This window comes from Colletotrichum acutatum, assembly GCF_030867785.1.
Source record: "Colletotrichum acutatum strain CBS 112980 chromosome Unknown BDZ83scaffold_19, whole genome shotgun sequence".
In the NCBI taxonomy this organism is placed as follows: Eukaryota; Fungi; Ascomycota; class Sordariomycetes; order Glomerellales; family Glomerellaceae; genus Colletotrichum; species Colletotrichum acutatum.
The window spans coordinates 159,785-180,142 of NW_026849013.1; the positions used below are offsets into that span (position 1 = coordinate 159,785).

Genomic DNA, 20,358 nt, shown 5'->3' on the forward strand with positions numbered 1-20,358 from the left:
CGGTGTTGTCCACCCTCCATGGCAATGAGGCGACCACGACGTCGTCGTTGGCGTCTAGTCAAGCCACACATGGCTTGCTTAGGCTGTTCGTAGCGTGTCTGCTACCTCCCAGGGGTCTCGGGAGTCCGGTGTTATAGCTGGACCAGTGTCCAAGGCATCGGTGCCTGACATGACGACGGGGCGGTACATAAAGGAGCAACTAATGGCCAGCAGGAAAGGCAAAGAAGTAAGAATTGACTCCGTTCGGGGACATTAGGCTGCGTACGAGAAGAGATGGCGGCGTCGTACAGAGATTGATTGTGTATTCATGGGAAGAAACGTGGAGCAAATCGGAACGGCATCCAACATGAAGACTGCTGTGTGCGTGCGTTGAGATGGGGGAGACGTAAGGTTGGTTGCCCTTGGATGACGGGAAGCATTGAGACTGAGACTGAGGTTGAGGTACCGTACCAAAAGTAAGTTGTCGACGTCGGGACAAAGTACTAGGTAACTTATGCCTCAGGTACGGATTCCTCGCTCTCCTTCCCTCTTTCCGATCTTCTATCGAGTTGTTTCTTTTCTTATTCGTCTTTCTTTCCCTATTCGAACTAACACGGCGGGATAAGGCAAGGCAAGGCAAGGTAAGTAGCTACTCTCCATTTGCTACCTGCCGTGACAGCCAAATCTGCTTAGGGTACCTGGGAGAGTTGGCCGGCTTGTAACCTTAACTTACTCGCACTTACTGTTTTCTCTAGTCTCCGAGGTACCCAGCCACATCATCGGAACGTATCTGGGGTATGTTTCTTGCTTCTGGGTATGCAGGGCACCTCTCCGAGAGATGCCTAGCCACTGTGCTAGGTAATACTCCGTAGTGTAGGTAGAGCTCTGGATGCTCCTTTTCTCATTTCGCATTTCACAACCCTTGGGCCGCAGTTCTTTGCTTCTTCCGGGCGTTCCATTGCTGACGACGGCCTGGTAAGGCAATCGCGCTAGGGGAATTTCTTTGCAACCTTAGTCTAGCCTTGGGACGAGGTACAGTACGAGTCTGGCAAAGGGCCGTCCGTGCAATGGACACCCCAAGTTCCAACGTGGGGAGCCATTTACACTATTATTACATTGCCTTGATCCGACGCGCAACGAACAACTTCCGTCAGCGCCTCTATGTCCTTTTCTTTGCAAGTGCGGTCTGCCGATACCACCTGCCCAGGTCAGGTACAAACTTTGACTAACGTGAGGCTTTCCAGCGCTGAATACCTGTCTATGCCTCACGCAATCTGACTACCTAACCTTAGATTCGGGAGGTCATAGTCCAAAAACTAACGCGCTAACTTTGGCTACCTAGGTTAGGACTTAGTCTCGTGCCCAAAGTAGATTGCTGGCACCCAATCTGCCCGGAAAATAGTCAAAAAAAAAAAAGGTGTTTGAATACGTGTCGGTCAGCTGGCAATTGGCTGTGATGGGCTGCTCTGAGGATGACTCGGGCTGCCCTTTCATCCTAACGTAGTCTAACGTTAGCAGACACCAGCACCGTCGCCAGCTATCAATGTACCAGGGCACACCGTCTAGAAGCCATATCGTACGTAGCACGACGAACCAACAGAACTGCTCACCGCCGCTTACATCTGGCATGGTAGTTTGTATGTCCTTGACTCGGATGCCATAGCGCACCTTGTCCTTTCTCAGCATCAATATTGCGGTATTCAAAGCTTGCGATGAGCAAGTCCAAGGAGACTGATCGATACCACTGACGTTGGATTGCCCTTACCCTCCGCTGTGGCCCTTAGGTATCGTTCGGTAGATGACATACATGCGGCTGGCGGCTTAGTGTGCAGGCCGGGGGCCTCGGCCAGCTATCCAGCTCCGCGCCCAGATTCTCTCCATCAAGGATCAGGGCCCTACACGGCATGCGAAACAAGGGAACCATGGAAATTGATGATAACCAGAACCCTTCCGCATAGGGAAAAGGACAAGTGGTGAGAATGACCCGACACCCGCTCGGCATGTTTGTCATGTAGTTATCCGAACGCCAACAGCAACATGGGAAGAAAACGGCGCTGTTTTACGCACGTGTCATCGTCTGTTACTGCGTTTGCTCGCTAAACAATGTTACCGAACCCGAGATCGTAGAGAAGGATAACAGAGGTCGGCAACTCGCACACTACAACGCTATTGTATATCTGTGTGATCAACGACGGCTTGCAGCGCCTATTGTTGGGATGATGATGACTGTTCTGTCGGCCGTACGCGAGTGCTGCGTGAATGTTGCACAGCCGTGCCGTCGTCGTCCTTTCACGACTAAGCAAGTCAAGTGAGCTGAAGCTCATGTACGTCGATTCCCGCCCTGGTGGCACTGAGACTCGAGAGCCTATTAAATGGTCCTCGACGTAATTAGTAGCCGCCCGCCAGCCTACCAGGCACCTTTTTGCTGGGGTTGCATTCCATCCCGGGGCTGACGTCCAAAAGGGATACTGCCATTGGACTTTAATTGGGAAACACTCTCGCTGCCCCCCTTTATAAAAAAACTAAAAACTCATTCGTTTGCTGGCCTTGCATCGTGGCTTTGCTTAGCAGGAGGTCGTCTCGGGGGGAACCAGCCTTGCGGGTTCTCATCCCATCACAAATGGCGAGACATGCTACAGAGACCTGGCAACTCCCTAGCCCCCATGGTGTCCCGGCAATAGATTGGAAACAAGGGCAAGGGTGACAACGGGCGAGGGGATTTCCATCTTCGTAGTCGGTACGTCTTCCGGACTCCTTAGCAGAGCGTGATATAGCCAGAGGTGCTGCGCTGGCTATACGCCTGTGGAGATCCCTGTCCCGGAGCTGCCTTTCTGGTTGTTCCCGCACCATGACTGATACCAACGTCATGAAGCGATCTGCGAAGAGGAACAGATGGATGGGCATATTCCGCACAAAAGGTGGAAGGGTAGTCCATCGTCCAGCGTTGGGTTGTGAGTGTTTGGTGAAGCTCAGGCTATCCTGGGGCAGAAAAGCTGCTCTCGTGATATATGCACTCCTTCTGTCCCTACCATCCTTCGCCTAGATGTCGCCGTTGGGCTTGCGGTCAGAACGAAGTCACTCAATGTTTCCTTGTCTTCTTGCAGTTGATGATTCCTACCGCCTCGAAAAGGATTCGACCTGAGCACCAAATTGTCGGTGACACAAACGAAACCCAACGTGGCGGTGAACGGCAATCAGCATTGCAGAACCGGATCTTTCTTAGGCATAGCGGCAGCCCACTGGCGGATCGGGTAGCAAGGATAGATCTAGCGCGTAGTGGAGGTGGTTTGTCCGTGACGGCTCAAACGCTCAACATCGTCCTTGGCCAGCGGTTGTCAATGCCGTCAGGCTCCGGTAGTCCAGCTCAAGGAAAACGATGGTAATGACAAGCGATTTGAAAATTTTAACTTGCTGTGCTTTCATTCCGGTGTTCCTTCTTCCTAAAGTGGGTTTCAATAGTCTCATTAAGGGTAATAAAATGTGATGATAATGATGATTGCAATGCAGTCTGGTCGAGTTCGGACGCGCAAAATTGATTTGTGACCAGGGCGCCGCATAGACATGAAAATCGAATCTCACCTTCATCAGGGAGGTCAAGGATTGTTCTCGAAAAGAAAGCGGTTTGTGCGTGTGTGTGTGCATGTCAATGGGGTTGTCCATCCCGAGTCGAAGTCTCTCTGCCGCGGCCTGTCATCGGCAGCGTGCGAGCAAATGTCCCATGCCCGCTCCGACTAACCAGATTGAACCTGAGATGGTTGTGTGTATGTGCGCGGGCAGGTGTGTGTGGGTTATCATGATTCTGCAACGAACATGATTATGGATGTTTCATCTTACCGTTTGCGTTGTCCCTCACCAGTGACCAGATCCTCGCGGTGCTGGTGGCCCTGCACGCACCCTGGAGCTCGCTGTGGTGTCTGCATACCTATGAGAGATGGCGAGAGGCATCTTCTGCATTGTGTTCGAAGGGTTGATAGAGGTAATGCCTCTTTCCGGTTCTACAAACCATGACTTGGCATCTTCTGAGCCGTTGTAGGTACATCAGATCCGTTTGCCGGGTCACAATGGCTACTGTGAAGCAAGTGCTGATGAGTAACCCTAGGTAGAATTGGGCCGTGGGCTAGACCGGAGCGGACCAGACGAGACGGAGCTTTGCATGCGCGAAATCTGGCGTTTGACTGCATCGATGCCGCTGTTGCCATGTTGTGCTTCCCGACCAAACGGTTCCCGTAATTGAGGACTGCAAACGGCGACTCGCCAATCATGATCAATGGCATTGTTCCCACCGGCCGAAGGTTAAACTTGTCTGAAGCGGTCTCGGACGGCTGCACCTGATTTTGTGTGACAATGTCACAGAGCAAGATTCTTATTTCTGCGTCAAGGTTCAGCTTTGACTGAAGACCCGGGTTGGCATGTCTCTTGGATGTGTCGTGTCGTGGATGTCCCCGACGTGGTGTCCGAATTGGAACTGCTGCCATGCTTGGTACAAAGCCGCCAGTCAGGCTTGCCCAGGGATGCCTAACGACGACTGGTGATGTACAATGAAAGCCTGGAATCCTGTTTTCATTCTGACCTCGCTGTTCTCATGTGGCGGTGAGCGAACAGAGGTTGGGCGAGGATGAGGACGAGGCGGCGGTTGAATGGCGGGGGGAAAACACCGACAAGGAAGGATGTGGCGGATGGATTGACAAGTCATCACCTCAGTTGAAGAAGAAGAAGGAGAAGAAGGAGAAGAAGGAGAAGAACCCATTCGTAAGGTGCCGATGATGCTTCTCTTTCCCTTGGTTCGATTGGGAGGGATTGGGGGCGGGAGCTTTACTGCTTGAGTACGGATGGAGGTACCTCTCGCAGTATAGAGCAAACGCCTAGCAGTAAAGTACCTAGGGAATAGGCACCAGAGGGAGGTACTGAGGTGTGTAAGGTAGATGGAACGAGAAGGAGGAGGGGCAGAGGGGTTACACAAAGGTACGTATTGTTTGTGGCTGGAGCCTTCCATCCTTAGCTGGCACGGCTGGCTGGTGGGGTTGAGGGAAGGTTGAGACTGGACGTCCATGCCGCCAATGCCGTCAGGCGCTATTCTCACACCCCCTCCGTTACCCACTTCCTGGTAAGTGAGGCTTGAACCGCCTCCATGTTTGTTCTTGATCGGATTTCACCCACTGAACCTCATTTTCAGACCAGGCACACACGACGAGTGAACTTCTCTTGACCGCACCTCAACTCTTGGAGCCTGACCCTGACCGAAAAATTTCCATTTGCAACCTCAATCAACGTCACCGGGCAGTCTACCGACGCGGCACCTACCTTACTCTATCGTGTACGCCCGTTCACCCCGCTGCTACCCCAATCCTCAGCAAGCCAAGAGCCACTGGGTCGTGCATCTGACTTGCATCTAACGGGTTCGTTCCCATCCAGCCCTATTGTGCAGCCCCCCTCCTCGGCCCAGAGGAAATTGCCCGGTTGGTACCTAATCTGTTCGGTTACAGGACCCTGCCGTCATCGTCCCTTTCGCGGCTCGTCAACGTCTTCCGACCAAATCTCCCTCGCCTACCTTACCCTCGCAGAACTCCAGATACCCAACGAGCTCGACGAGGCCCCACGTGTTCCTCGTAGTCTAGCCCGGATATCTTTGCATTCGTTCCATTCGGCCCCAGAAACCAGCCCAAGTTGCCCGCCATGGCCGATGTTCCTCTGCATGTCATTTCAGAAAACTCCTCGTCAGAGCGCCGCATCACCCCATCATGGACCATCACCCAGCTGAGGTCCAAGCTGGAACCCATTACCGGTATCCCGCCCTCGTCCCAGAGAATCAGCCTCAAAACAGCCTCGGCGACTGTTTCGATTGAAGCATCCGATGAAGACAGCGCCTACTTGACAGGTTTCCCTCTGGCACCCTACGCCGAGCTACATGTAAGTAGCCCCCATATCCGTCTAAACCTACCACCCAGCTCGTTGTCAAGGTCAACTCCTGAGGATACTTCTTCTTTCCATGACCGCAATGCCATTGTCGGATCTATGAGGGTGATCTGTAGCTATTATCACGGATACAACCGAGATGACTTATCCAGCCTCCGGTGGTATCATGGCTTGTGAGCCTGTGGTCGGGACTAACAACTTGCTGCATTCTTAGCCGAACGGCTAGCCATGCTCGCTTGCAGGTGAACCACGACTGATCGTTCTACATTTAGGTGACTGACACTCGGCCGGCGGGAGCTCGCCCAAATTTTACCGATACTTCGGGAGTTGAGAAGTACGTTATGCCAGAGGAGGAGTACGCCAAAAAGTCCGATTCTGTGCTGGCCTGGAAGAAGGCTCAGAAGCTTGGTCGCTTCGACCCCGACGCGCCAAGCCACGAGCAGGCCAAGATTGATGCCTTGCAGCAAGAAATCGAGCAAAAGGGCATTCAAGTCGGTAAGCGATGCCGTGTGGGCGGAGAAGATTCTCGGAGAGGAACTGTCCGGTATGTTGGTGATGTCAAGGAAATCCCTGGCGGTCTGGGCCCTTGGATCGGAGTTCATCTTGATGAACCCGTTGGTAAGAACGACGGCAGCATTGCCGGAACGCGGTACTGGGGCGAGGAATCGACTCTGAAGCATGGAGTCTTTGTAAGGCCCGAGCGGGTAGAGGTTGGCGACTGGCCGGTCCTGGACGACCTGGAAGACATGGAAGAGATCTGACAGAAGCGAAGCGCCATCTCGGCGCCATCTTTGCCGCGCTTTGGAGTTCTTGTCCAAGACCCATTCAGACGGTCGCGTGGTTTCTTGCAGACAAACCCCGTTTCTTCTGTGCAGCAGTCCCCAGCTCAAGTCCGGATACGCAAATGGGACGAACTCGCGCGTCAAGGTTCCACGAGCGGTTGGTGGAGATGGGCCTATTTTCTTTCGACAGAGAGCTGAGGTCTTGGACTGATCAGCAAACTCGCCAGTGGGGTATCGATGCAGTAATAGGAAGTTTCGATGCTTTTTCCTCTTTCGAGTAGAATGCCCTGTGTGCGAAACCGGTGGTTCGATTGTGTCGTCAAGGACCAGACCCAATCTGTATCATGAATATCGGACGGTGTCCAAGTCCATCGCATTTCTCGACACTTCGTTGCTTTCTCCTACTTTCGGCACATCTTCAGATGAACCGGCCCTGGGGTTGAGTTCGTTTCCTGTCTTTGAGAATCCGAACCTGGCTCGCTATAACCATCGATTGGCGTCTTCCACGGGGAGGAAGTCTCCGAGTCAGACCCGGCGGCATGAGAACGCCTATTTTCTGTGACCGGTTGCTTCCCGAGCCAGGTCTTTGCGCACAATGCTTTTGACCCTGGTATTAGCGTCCGAAACCAGATGGCTTCTAAACGCCATCCAGATCAGGGCCAACGGTCACCTCGGTCGGATGACTTTAAACGGCCTCACGAGCTAGTCGATGTTCTGTTCTACCAGCGCTTGCTGCAGAACTTTCTGCGGGAGAGGCATGAGCAGTAGTAAAGTGCTGGTGTCAGAATCACCTGTTCTCTCACGGAGTGTTGTTGAGGCTCTTTCAGCGACGAAACTTCATCGACGCATTGTGAACTTTCTGCTGGCTAAAAGGTCAGAATTTTCACTGGGGCATGCATAGATATCACAATACCGTTTTGTGTCAATGGTTTCATTACGCAGGGTCCGCTCCGGCGACGTGATTCGATCCAGACAACAGGGTGAGGTCTCGTTCTCGGTGCCTGATCTTCTGACAATAGGATAAAGGTTAAGAGTCTGCAAGGAAAGAGGAACAGGAGGGTTTGTGGGGTGTAGGAGAAAAATTGGGCGGTAAGTTTGTATTCAGGAATGGCATGAGCGAAGACAGGAATCCTATTCAACGTTTGTCAGGGAAGAATGAGTCTCGCTAACTTTGGATAGGTTTTGAAAAGCGTGAATCAGGTGTCTGCCGACCCCGTGCTGAGTCTTGCGGCTCCTTGCGGATAGGGCAGATGATGATCTGGGGAAGCACCGTCGATACTAGCCGGCAGTCATGGATCTGGGATAAACGAAATTCTCGGACACTACAGGTGTTTGAACCGGAACTACAACTACTATATACCTGGCATGGGTTTCTACCCGATGTACGAGTGTGGCTGCTAGATGACAGGCAACCCTTCTCTTCTCCCATCTACTTCTCAATTCCAGCTTTGACTGATGGTATTTCACAGATAGTTGGAAGACTGCATCCTTTCTATGAATGCTGCAAGATAGCATGGCAACACAATGGTTCCTGCAGGCTTCTCGCAACCCTGAGACATATTGCATACGCGTGAAGACCTCAACGATGCCTGTCAACAAGCTGCATCTCACATGAAGCCGACTACGGCCTCCCATGAGAGTCAAGGTTTAGGAATCGAGCTATGAGGTTTGGCAGAGACGAGCACGAGGATTTCTGCCGCATGGATGGCAAAGAGACGAGTTTGGCATCTGAGACTAAACGACGGTCGATCCCTAATGCAAAGGTGCAGGGAAGGTTCCGAAGCTGCCGAATGGGAGGGCAGGCGAACCACAAACAATGTTTGCATTGGCGTGGCGTTCGTCAAGCTGGCCAAATTGGGGGCCAGTAGAAAGTATCAGACAAGCGCGGGATCAATGCATATAATGCAGTGCCAAACGTTATGTTGAGGAGAGTTGGGACAAAAGCCGCATCCCTACTCCGGATCATCCAGAGTTGTTCGTCCATGGATATGACGAAGGAAAGCTTGGAGTTTGACGTCGGAGGTGTGTGCCGGGCGGTAGTTTACGAGAGTAAGAAAAGGGCATACGGGAAAGGACCGGGGTGTCCGGATGGATGAGGAGGGTTTGCGGCCTTTCAAAAGTGTCGTGGGCGGGCTGCTACGGGGGTCAGCCTGGGTCGGACAGCCGAGTACGGAGCTTCGGCCTTAGAACGGAGTGCGAAACTGAGAGAGAAAAGATTCAGACGTGGATTTCATCCGCGCTGTAGTTTTTGATCAGGTGGATTGCTCGTGACGCGATGGCGAGCAGCCGCGATTGCGCGCCGTCAGTCAAGGCGAGGCTTCAGGAGCAGTAGCGGAAGCGGAAGCTGGCCACGTGAGGGTAAGCTCATCGTACCACACGGAGCCGGCTCATCAGCCGGACACGGCATTATCCTAAACCTCCGAAGATTTACCTTGGCGAAGCAGACTAAACGAGTACAGCCTCAGCTTCCGAGAACGTATCCGGGCTCTTCGGGAGGTTTCTTCTGATGTATCTTTGGAGGACGATGCGGAACAGCAATGGCCCATCTCAGCACATGTTGGCGAGCAAGGTTGGGCGAGGAAAAGGTTCGGCAAAAGCATGTGGCAGGAAAAAGAACACCACGTGGAATTGTTGAAGGGGAAGGCCAGCTGGTAGACCGAGGGCTACTTATCTCCAGGAAACTAATTGAAGAGCCAAACCCTAGGTAAGAACTTCGCATCCGAACTGACCCGGAGACCAGGTCAATCACTTGTTGAAGCAGACTCATCTCGGGCGAGGGACAGTAATGCAGGGTTCATCATCTAGGGGTTATGATTTAGGGCATGGACCTAGCCATGTGAACTCTTTCTCTCGCTTGAGGCTCTTTTGGCAATCTGTACGGGACGTCGTTGTCAGAGGTTAAGGGGGTTCGTATTAGTGGTTTATGTGCTGGTCCTTGACTATACCTTGCCGGAACACCGAAATGGCAAGACGTCAAATAGAACTTGAGAGGTACGGATAGATTGCCCATGGTTCAGGCCGATCTTGTCTGGACCATCTGGGATGGGGTGCAGATGCCCATCTGCCGCGCGACAGGGCTGATGCCGATCCCCGAATGTGGGCTGTCAATGGCGACAAAGATGGAGCTGCGGTTGTCTGGAGTTGATGGGAGTGTGGTCTGAGAATCTGAGGTGCGCCAGTGGGTTGTTTGGGAGACTTTTGCCGCGGTACGCCTTCGTGAATTATGAAAGGTGAGGGCATATTGGCGGTCTGATACGCGATATAATTAGAGTCTGGGATGAACAAAGGTAGCCAACTGCTGCCTCTGTGATGGCTTGCGAAGAAAAAAGACTAAGGAGTAGACAACGCAGGAGATAACAGTGGTGAGGATGAATACACCTCAACGGGGACCTGAGAAAAAGAAGGAAGGGCAGCGCTTGGATGAGACAACCGGGCGTGCGATGGACGATATAGCATTGAGCTCTATCGGTTTGAGTTGCGCTCAAACGGGGCTGGCCGTCTCAGCGTGGTCGGAGGTTTTTCGTTCGGCTGAGGAGGGGGGGAGCGGCCGCGGGCGCCAGCGCGTGAAGTCTTGGTTGTCTGCCCGTTGGCGTCCCCTTGTTTTCCCGCTTACCGAAACCGTTGAGCCTCTCACTTAATGAATGTGGCTCGGCTGGATGGGAGAGAGAGAACAGAACAGAACGAAACAGAGAAGAGGAGAGAGAGAGGTAGAGAGAGAGAGAGGGAGGGAGGGAGGATGCTGTCCGGAGTTTTGGCGAGGCACGGGACGGTCGGGATGCAGGGATCCCGAGGACCAGATGTGCGGTTGATATGGGAGGTTTGCGGGGGAACTTGGAAGAAGATGAGAAAGGGGCCCGGCTGTCTGTGTGGTTACAGATTCCCCGTGGGACGTTCACGCATTTGCATCACATTAGCTTCTTTTCTTCATCCTTAACTCCCCGTCAGACTACCTACTGCGAGACTTGCTTGATTACCTTCTTCCCGTCCGTCGCCCGCATCCCGAGAGAAAAGGGGGTTATGCCAGATCCTTTCTATACGGCAAAGTTTGGAGACGGGGAAGGGAACGGAGGGAGCATAGCATTTACGGATGATCCGAAGCGGGTTGTCACTGACCGGGGGCCTCGCTTGAACGGAGGCAGCTTGTGAGGCGTCACAGGGCAGTCTCGAAGGGCCTGCCAAGACCGGGTCCTACGGTCGCATCAGATGCGTTGGCGATCTGTGCAAGGGCTCTCTGAGGCTCCTCCCCATCCCCATCGTCCCCTTGCGAGTTGCCCCCGCGAGCCGGGACTCGGAGGAGGGAGAGAGAGCAGGCTTAGGCGGTTTTCTTTCGGAGGTGTAAATGGGGCTCTTCCCGATTACTTGATGTCGCACAATGGATGCGGCTCAATTTCTGCCGCTGCGTTCTTGCTGCGGTTTGTTTTGATTGAGGCTCTGGGCCAGCCCTTTTTGCGGCTTTTGCGGCTTGTTGCCCCTCTTTCCCTGCCGTTATGGACCTTGCCGGTTGACGGTTAACACCCGTGTCGCATAATTGAGCCTCTCTTTGATCTTATTGTGTACGGATACTCTATGATTATCTGTCGTCCCCGACGTCTCGCATTGGGAGCCGAGGGCAGATCGAGGCCCTTACCCCCCCTCGTCTGATGCTGCGGCTGTGCCGTTATCTTTCTTGTTATTGTTGTTGCTGCTGCCTCCTTGTCATGAAGATGTTGATGTTGATGGGCTTACGCAATGGATCTAGTGTCTCGTATGCAGCCATGACAAGCGTTCACGGTCAGTTGGTGGTTCGTGCCATCGTGCAGGAGTTCCTCTCATCATTTTCTTTTTGTAATTCTCCGGTGACAGAAAGTTGGCATTTGGTTCGAGCGAAGGCCTGGGACGAAATGAGTGGCCTGACTCGAGGTTTGAGTCGCGCAGTATGAGAACTTGAGAAGCTACCAGACTACCAATGCTCATTCTCATTGCGATGAGGAAGATGAAATTTGGTGTAATTGGTTACCTTTATTCGATGAAGGCGGTGGTCTTGGATTAGGTCTACTGGCCGCCCAGCAAACGCCCAGGCTTGGCTGTCTCTCTTTTCGGCGATGAGGGAGCCAAGGAACGTAGGCCAGTCAGAACGCGCCAAATGTTGCCGTTTTGTTCGGGAATTTGCTGCCGGGGACTCTGTCAAAACACACGGGAGATGGTCGCACTTCTCTGAACGGGCGTCGCGTGGATTTGTGATTGTAAACAAGGACACTTTCGGAAGCGGGACGATTCGAAAACATCCGCATATCGCGATTCAAGTCCTCGTGAGCAAGTTTTCTTGTGTCTTGATTTCCAATGAGGCGCAATGAATGAAAAAGGGTTTAGAGGCCCACCTGCCTAAGAAGGTATTTCGAGCACTGAAAATTCTCGGATGTGATGGCTTCCATTCAATTGGCAATGTGGGAAAACCTAAGAATGATGAGAAAAGAGTTGAGCATTGAACTCTGAGAGAACATTGAGAAGCAACAAGTTGGAAGTTCGAAGCAGGCGGGTACCTCGGAATATTTGCGATTGACGTGGCCCCGTCGAGTAAGGTATCCCCCCACCCGGTTTTAGGCGTGCGGGTACATTTGGACGGCAGCTCCTCGACTCGCTTCACTAACGTTCCTGACTCTCTAGTGTGGTCTCGCGCGGTCTCGAAGAGGTCAGAGACAACCTTGAAAGTCAGAAAACTGGGCATCTTGGGAAAATCTTCTGATCCAGTCACAGCCCGCGAATTATGACATGACCCTCGACAAAGTGGGACTTTAGCTCGTCTTGCCGCGGGCTTGGAATCAGATCAGGTTCATCTCAGCTTATTGTCGTTCCCTTCTTTGGCTGTTGATGTGCACTGTTAACTGGGAGGATACTGGATAATGCGCGGATTCACCATTTTGGTCAGCTCTTGGTCAGTCAGATAATACCTTGATAAATCACAACTAACTGCCAACTTAACGTGCCAAATGGCGCGATATACGCTATGCGATGCGAATATTCTCGTTGGAACAGAGTTCCTCGCTGTCTCAAGTTTTTGCTGTGCCTCACTTGCGGCTCTGTTCCCTGCCGTCCAGACGGGACAATGACATGTACAGTTGTACTTGACCCCAGCCAATTGTTACACGGAGAAATTATTGCAGACTGCGATGGATTATCAGCAACTGGATAATCCCGTCGAGTAGCCCGACACGAGACCACATCATCCACAGCCCGCACCTTATTATCCTGTCCCAGTTCTGCTACAGCTGACCAACCCCCCGGGTGCCCGGGCTGCCCTGTGTCGCCGCAAGTGAGACCGACCTCCGCTGTCCATCTCTCCACATTCGTCTTGGCGCTCGCGATTCCTCCACTAAGGTAGGCAAGGGTACTTGGCTCGCCCTGCCAGAGACCACCCAAATCCCATGTATCCCTACACCTTGAATACTCGTAGTCTCGTACCGCTGATGCCCGTCCGGCTCACTTGCCGTGTGTCTCTTTTGGTGACCCGCCACTACCGTTCCATCCCCATCCCTTCCGGTGACTTTTGTCTCTCTTCCCTCCTCCTCCTCTTCCTACAACCACCACCCACGACCCCGTCACCACTTTCCGCCGAGCCGCCCTTCTTTTTCCCATCCGCATCTCAACACCCAACCAAATCACCAACGGACGATTGCGACAATCATAACGAAGACGACGACGACATCCCGATACTTCGCCCGCCACCACCCCGCAGACAGGCGCGATTCCTACTAAATACAACACACGCACATTCGCTCGGCCGCTAGACGATCAAATCTTGGGGATGGAAATGACCATCTGATATTCACGGTTTCGAGGAGATGTGACACGCCAATCCCCCTCCTCTTCCAACAATCGGCCAGCCAGCAAGCGAGCCCGACCAAACTTCCCGTCACCACATCTGCGAACGTATTGTGCTGCGTGCCGTCTCCACGTCGTGCGACTTGAGCCGTCATACCAACTAGTCTACGCCTTTTGCACCACTTTCCGACATATTTCCCCGAGCGCCTCCTCATTCTTCAGGTCGCACCCTTTGTCGTTCGAAGCAGACAATCCTTCCCGTCGCTCTTCCCCTCCCCCTCCGTTCCGCCCAAAAGCGACGTCGACCGTCGTGCGAACGTGAGAAGAGGCGTAATCCAATCGACAGACGTGATGGCGTCGTTGCTGCTACGGATACTGGCTTGCGCCGCCGTCGGCGTCATGGCGCAGGCCGCAACCATCACCCCCGAGAACGATATCCCGTCGTGGAGCGAGAGGTCGGCCATGCAGATGTCCCTGTCGACGGCTGGTGGCACCGTCCCACTGTCGTTCATCGTCATGCCGTCGACTGAGAACCTGGGATTGAATCAGTCCGACGTTGTTCGCGGGGTACGAAGCCTTCCGTCATCTGGTCGGGCAGCGCAAGACTGTCGCTGCCCGTCCAAGGATATGGAACACTGTACTAACAACCTGATAGGCCGTACGTATTGAGGGTACCATGGTAGCCGCCGACTCTTCGAACTACAACCAAATTAAATCAAATACCCAGGTCGCGTACCTCTCTTGCGACACCCAAGACGGTAGTGGCTTCATCAACCCTAACATGATGCTGGGCACCCTGATGGAAAACAAGCCAAAGGCTATTGTCTTGTATAGCACGGTTGGCAATTGGTGTATGCTTTCCGGCTCAGACCTGACATACTACTCCATCTTCACTATGGCGGATGCAGGAGACTCTCAACAGGCCCTGCGTATTCTCAACGGCACAAATGAGGCGGATCAGCTCAAGGTCATCATCACAGGAAACGCAACAGGCGCTGCGAGCGATGGTGGAAATGGCGGCGGCGGCAACAACTCTGCTGTCGCTATGAGCATTCTGTACAGCATTACGGGTCTGATTACACTGCTCTTCTTGATCATCATCGCCACCGGCGCCGTCAGGGCTCACCGGTACCCTGAAAGATACGGTCCCAGGAACGGATTCAATGGCCGTCCCCGCCAGAGCCGTGCCAAGGGCCTCGCTCGCGCCGTGCTGGACACCCTACCCATCGTCAAGTTTGGCGAGCGTCAGGAGGCGAAGCCGGATCCCAATATCGAATTGGAGAGCGCGTCAAACGTACCAACGAACGACACAGCTGTTGAGAGGCAGGGTGCTGCTGTTCCGGTGAGCACCAAGGATGTCGGTGCCACTGCTACAGCGACCGAAGCAACCCCTGCTACGACTGGTGATGCGGCCACCACTGCGACTGGTGCTCTTGCTGCAGGCGGAGCTGCTGCTGCTGTCGCCGGCGCCGCCAAGAGTGCTGGTTCCGACACCCCAGCTGCTGGAGGTCAGGAGGATGAAAATCTTGGTTGCTCAATCTGCACCGAAGACTTTAATGTTGGTGAAGATGTCCGCGTGCTGCCCTGCAACCACAAGTTCCACCCCAATTGTGTGGACCCCTGGCTGGTCAACGTCTCAGGCACATGCCCATTATGGTAAGTTCAGCGTACTGCTTTTTTGAAGGGCTCATGTTACGTCGTCCCGGACACGTGCTAGCCTTTCACTGAATACTCTGCTAACGTTTATTTTCAGCCGTCTTGACCTCCGCCCACAAGGCGAAGCAGAGAATCCCAGTGATGAACTTCCGCCCCCGCTTGAGCTGGACGGTCATGAGAGCGATGGCTCTTCCACTTCGCAGCGACGAAGGACACGATTGTTTGACCTCAACAGGTTGAGGCACGCTTCGGCAGAAGAGCGTATCCAAGCCCTTCGACAATATCGTACACAACACCAAGTACAAGGTGAAGCTGGGAGCAGTACGGTCGACGTCGGAGGTGAGGAGAGGAACGATAGGAGTCGTAGGGCAAGATTAGCCGATAAGCTGCGCGACAAGTTCCGGATTCGAACAGGGCCTCAGTCCTAGATTAACGTACAAGTCAGTCAGCACATTGACGTAGACTACGAAAGGCGGGTGTATACAAGCAAGTCTTGGAGGAAATATGAACGACACGAGAGAACAACGACTACAACAGCATCACACACACACATTGACGATGACGAAGGGTAACAGGCATCAACATGGACGAGATCCCCTTTTCCAAGTTTCGACGGATAGACATTGGCGTTCTGGGCACAAAACAACATCAAGGACAGCATTTCATGGCGTTAAGCGGGTTATGGAAGCACGGCGGAAATGCGATGCCGGCTTACTCAATTTGCTTTAAGCCGTTGAGCGTTGAGCGACGGCGACTGTACATTTGGCTAGCCCGTGTTGTTCAACGGAGTCAACCCTGGCATGATGGTTACGGAAGAACGCCATCAAAAAGATGGTCTGGGAAGGACACGACAAGGAGGAGAAGGGTTTGAAACGAGAGCCGTCGTCAATCTCAGCGCCTGCATAACAATACAGCCATGGGTTGGTTCCATGAACCACACGGGCTGTTAATCATTTTAGAAGCAGAACCAGAGCATGTCATTCAGAGGAGGGGAGCGAACAGTGCATAGCATAGACAGGATTTGAATGACGATCTGAATTAAATGACTCGACTAGCCTGTTGGTGATCCATCACCCATGTCTCTTGAGAGCTGACAACTGGGGGAGAGAGAATAACCACACACACACTCCGAGCCTAGACTAGCCATCTGGAATCAATGGACGCCAAAGACGATGGGGACGATACGGGCGGAGTGAGTGTGGCTTGAAGGGGAGAGAGAGGTCGAAGAACGGGTTTAGCGCCCAGCCTACCTTGGACGGCAAAGATCTACTTTGAACCGTGGCGTTTTGGTGCCTACGCCAGCTCCAGCGGAAGGAGGGCAGGAGGGGGCCGAGGAGAGGAGGAAAGAGGTGGATAGTTCCGGGCGGAAGTCCAGCGGCGGCGGCGAGGAGGACGGCGAGCACGGCGAGGAGGAACCCATTTTTGACAGATAAAGAAAATGGGGAAGGAGGGAGGCGAGGTTGTAACGGAAATGCTTTCCCCTCTTGGGGCGAGGCAACGAACGGGAAGTTCCCGAGGTTCTTTCCTTTCGTGGCTTTAGGGGCTTGCCTTCGGGAACTCGTCCTTGAGGAGAACCTGTTTCGGCCGGAATACGGGCGGCGCCGGAGTAGTGGGCGGGAGGAACTAGTTTGTTGTAGTCAGGGGCGGATTGTTGGTGATCCTTTTTTCTTGGTGTGGTTGGTGTTTTCCTTACTGAGTAATTTTTATGCGTTCCGAAGTTTTTTGCTAGCTTGGTGGACGCTGGGGATCTTTTGAGGGATGTTTGGCCGGGGCAAGTGTTTCTTGGATTGACGTTGTGGTTCTTTACAAACCCTTTCGAACTCCATCAAAGAGGGAAGATCTTCCCTTTCACAGCCAGGTCAGAGACGCGAGATCTTCGTCTGGCTTGGTTAGAGGCCACCGCCAACGTTTCACAAGACTAAATTTGTCTGACTATCCAGTTTATAAAGTTTTGCGAGCATTTCTAGAAGCTATTTCGTAGCTTTAGAAAATTTGACTTGATTGTGTATCTTTGCGCTGCAGCTCTTTGTACCATATGGTTATTGTGAGCGATCTACATGCCAGAAAGTGGTTATTCTCATGACGAGCTCCTTGAGGGTCTTGGCAGAGGCGACGAATAACACGATAAAGGTAATACATCCTGGACTCTTCATCTGACTCACGCCCTCACCTGGCCTTGGCAGATCTGTACTCTATGGCTGTTTGTTTTATTCGATGCACATAAATCCGTAGAAAAACTCACCCTCTGCGGGTATATCTATACGTAATTATCCTTTACTAGCGTATCATAGAACATACGTATCTCTTTGACTTCATCCTATTGTGGTAATTTTTGCAGATCTGTCCTTGAGGAGTATTCCGTCTACTCTGAACAATGCTTCTGTACTTGTCTAGTCATGAAGAGGTTCCCATCATTGTGCAATAAACAGGCCCATGGCGATTTGCCAAGATACGAACATGGCACACACGGCAGGCACTGAAGAGGACCGAGGAGGTTCCAAATGTCTCAGAGGGGCTTCTGGTTGAGTTCGTCGTGTCTCACAGAGATCGTCGACGAATAGATCCGTCCATCCAAATCCGGTGGGCGAAGATCCATCTCTATGCAGCTCTCAGGGTGCCAAGAGTCCCGAGAACCAGAATGCTGGGGACCTTGCAAGTGCTCATCTGAGAGCTCTCGCGGATTTACTCTGGAATGTCTTGTCTCAGAGCGGGCGGGCCCCATCGTGCACCAGATAGGATCCCGTGGAAGAAGAAGAAGAAAAAAAGAGATGAACTGTAGGTAACACAAAGTCGAGGTGATCGAAAACCTTATTCTCTGCGGACCGGTGGGATGCCGCAGGAGCTACAGATGCCTACCCGTATCGTCGTAGGTACTTCTTTCGGTGCCGTGAGTGGGGACCACAGTCCGGCGAGTTATGGTTGATGGTGGTTCGACTCAAGGTACTCCTCTAGTCTCCTGTAGAACCATGAAAGGGGAAAAGGTCGAGGTCTCGGACCTCACGCTACCCGCAAGAGGCGCTGGCCGAAATGAGGATCGCGTATCTTGGATCACGGTCTTGCCGGGCCGGCGAGCTTGGCATTCGACGAGAGATCTGGCGGGCCGCGAACGAGATTAGATGGCGGATTGGTTTGGTCACGGGAGTGAGGGAGTGAAGGAGTGAAAGGCTTTTCGAACATTCTAAACGTAAGAGAGAACGTTTGCGCAAAGGTTTGTGGCCCGGCTCTCGAGGGAAGCATAGTGCATAGCTATTGAGAGATCTGATTGAGTAAAAGCCAGGAGCGGTATAGCCCGATTGCTACAAAGAGGTGAAAATTGCTGCTCTGGGTAGATATGTGGATGGCATCTTGTGGTTACCCCCGCGCTGCCGACGTGGCTGACATTGGGTGGCTAATGGTGATGTCGTCAGTCGAGATTCAAGCAGGAGCTGAGAGGAGCTGGGAGGGACCCCTGCTTTCTTGGTTCTGTAGTTCTTTCCCCGGGACACGTCGCACAGACCCTCCGCTTGCTGCGAGGCGAACAGGGGCTCTTACCCGCGTGGCTCCAGTATCTTTGGGTCCGGGGGGACCTCGGGCGGGGACTAGCGGAGGAAGAGATCTTCCTTCCAGCAATACGTATCTTCAGGTCTTTGTGGTAGACGATCTGAGGATAGGTAAGGTATTCACAATACCAAATGTTTGCTCATCTTTGCTTCTTCCGAACTCCCGGCAGCTGCTTGTCTCTTTCTGATACCTCGGACTTGGATCTTGGCGTCTTCTCGTGTCGGCTTCTTCGCAGACTCGCACACATCTCGCACAACCATGCGCTCGCGTGCTTTTCTTGGTGTTTCCTTCCCGTTTGGCAACTGCAACCGCACTTCATTCGCTCTGGTTTGAGGCCGTCGGATCGCACACGGGATCTGCATCCGCTACTACCTTGGACCCTCGTCTGCCGCCTTCCGCGCAAGGAATGGAACGCTCATTGTCTACGGAGTATTGCATTGCTACCGCCCAATTTCTTTGGAATACGACCTTCAGCTTGGACTTTCGTTTCCACGGCAGTGAGGCATGCCGCCTCACGATGGATGCAGAGAGTGTCTCCAGCTTCTTCTTGGGGCGGGCTAGTGCCAGATTGCCTCGACGCTTGACGCCTGACATAGGTACAGCTACTGCGCGGCAAGGGCCCCTGAGACCTGTCGCCTGCTATATTGATGGCGACGAAGAGCGTGAGGTGTGCCGGTGTCGGTGTTATTGCCGGTCCTGCTTACACGCTTTCCAGTGAGTGCACGGTGCCTCACGATACCCGGCGCCGGCAGCCACATCTCAGCCACTAGCCCGAGTCTAGACCGAGCTAGACCTTAGCTGACCGGGACCTCGATTGGTTACGCCGCATTGGACTGCGGTGTCCTGAGTCAGCTTAGGTAGCTCTGAAGTTCTGAAGAGGAGGAGGAGGAGGCGATGGAGGATCTCGTTGGATATTTGCACAAGAAAGGTCGCCAAGTCTTTTACACACCAGGAAAAAACTCTGGACGGAGGTCTTACACAATTACCTTGCGGATTATGCCTGCTTCTTCAAGACCAACATTGCGACATTGCGACATCCGTGGCAACCTAAATGCAGGTGCGCCCGAAGCAACCCGTCCATGCTCGTTCACTAAGCTACAAACTCAGCTCTCTCCTCGCAACGATTGTGATTGGTCGGGTTGTCATCATCTGGATGCCATGAAGACGCTCGACCGATAGATCGGTAGAGAGAACCCTTCGTGCCTGCCGCGTTCAAGGTCAGCCGCACCATCGAGAATAACACCTTCAGACTCTTGGGACGTTTTACACGGCCGCCATCTCTCGACATAGCGTGCCCGCATGATCTCAAAATCTCTTGAGCCGCCCAGGCAAAGAGTGCTTCGGCCATAGGCTATAGCAGCCATTTCGAGATAATAAAAGCCGCCCTTTGCTGGATGAAGGAGGCCCGGCATGCCACGCTTCCAGCTCAAACGGTCAACCGAACCCTAGATCGCGAAATGATGCACGATGCCCGCTGCCCGCCCGGGCTCTCTGACACAGACTCAAACTGAGAAACCAAACATTTACCTACTTCTTACCGCTAGCTCTAAGGGATCGTCAGCAATGTCCTTCTTCTTCAGAATCCGGGGGTGCAGCGAACTGTGAGGAGGAGTGGAGGGGGGGGCACGCCATGGGAAACCGAAGGAAGCGGTCTCGGCCGTCATTCCAACTGACAGTGCGGTCGGCCGAC

General features: G+C 53.2%; 2 protein-coding genes across 2 annotated transcripts; both read left to right on the forward strand.

Moving 5' to 3' along the window:
* Positions 1-5,652: 5,652 nt before the first annotated feature.
* Positions 5,653-6,653, forward strand: BDZ83DRAFT_571144 (CAP-Gly domain-containing protein; the record flags this gene model as incomplete). The annotated part of the gene is made up of 2 exons (XM_060504382.1): positions 5,653-5,886; positions 6,165-6,653. 2 exons carry the CDS (start codon positions 5,653-5,655, stop codon positions 6,651-6,653), a joined length of 723 nt encoding a protein of 240 aa, XP_060368169.1.
* Positions 6,654-13,631: 6,978 nt separating this feature from the next.
* Positions 13,632-15,574, forward strand: BDZ83DRAFT_150050 (uncharacterized protein). Its single transcript, XM_060501319.1, has 3 exons — positions 13,632-14,039; positions 14,128-15,128; positions 15,226-15,574. The coding sequence occupies exons 1-3, from the start codon at positions 13,824-13,826 to the stop codon at positions 15,554-15,556; spliced, it is 1,548 nt and encodes a 515-aa protein (XP_060368170.1). The 5' UTR covers positions 13,632-13,823; the 3' UTR covers positions 15,557-15,574.
* Positions 15,575-20,358: the final 4,784 nt, after the last annotated feature.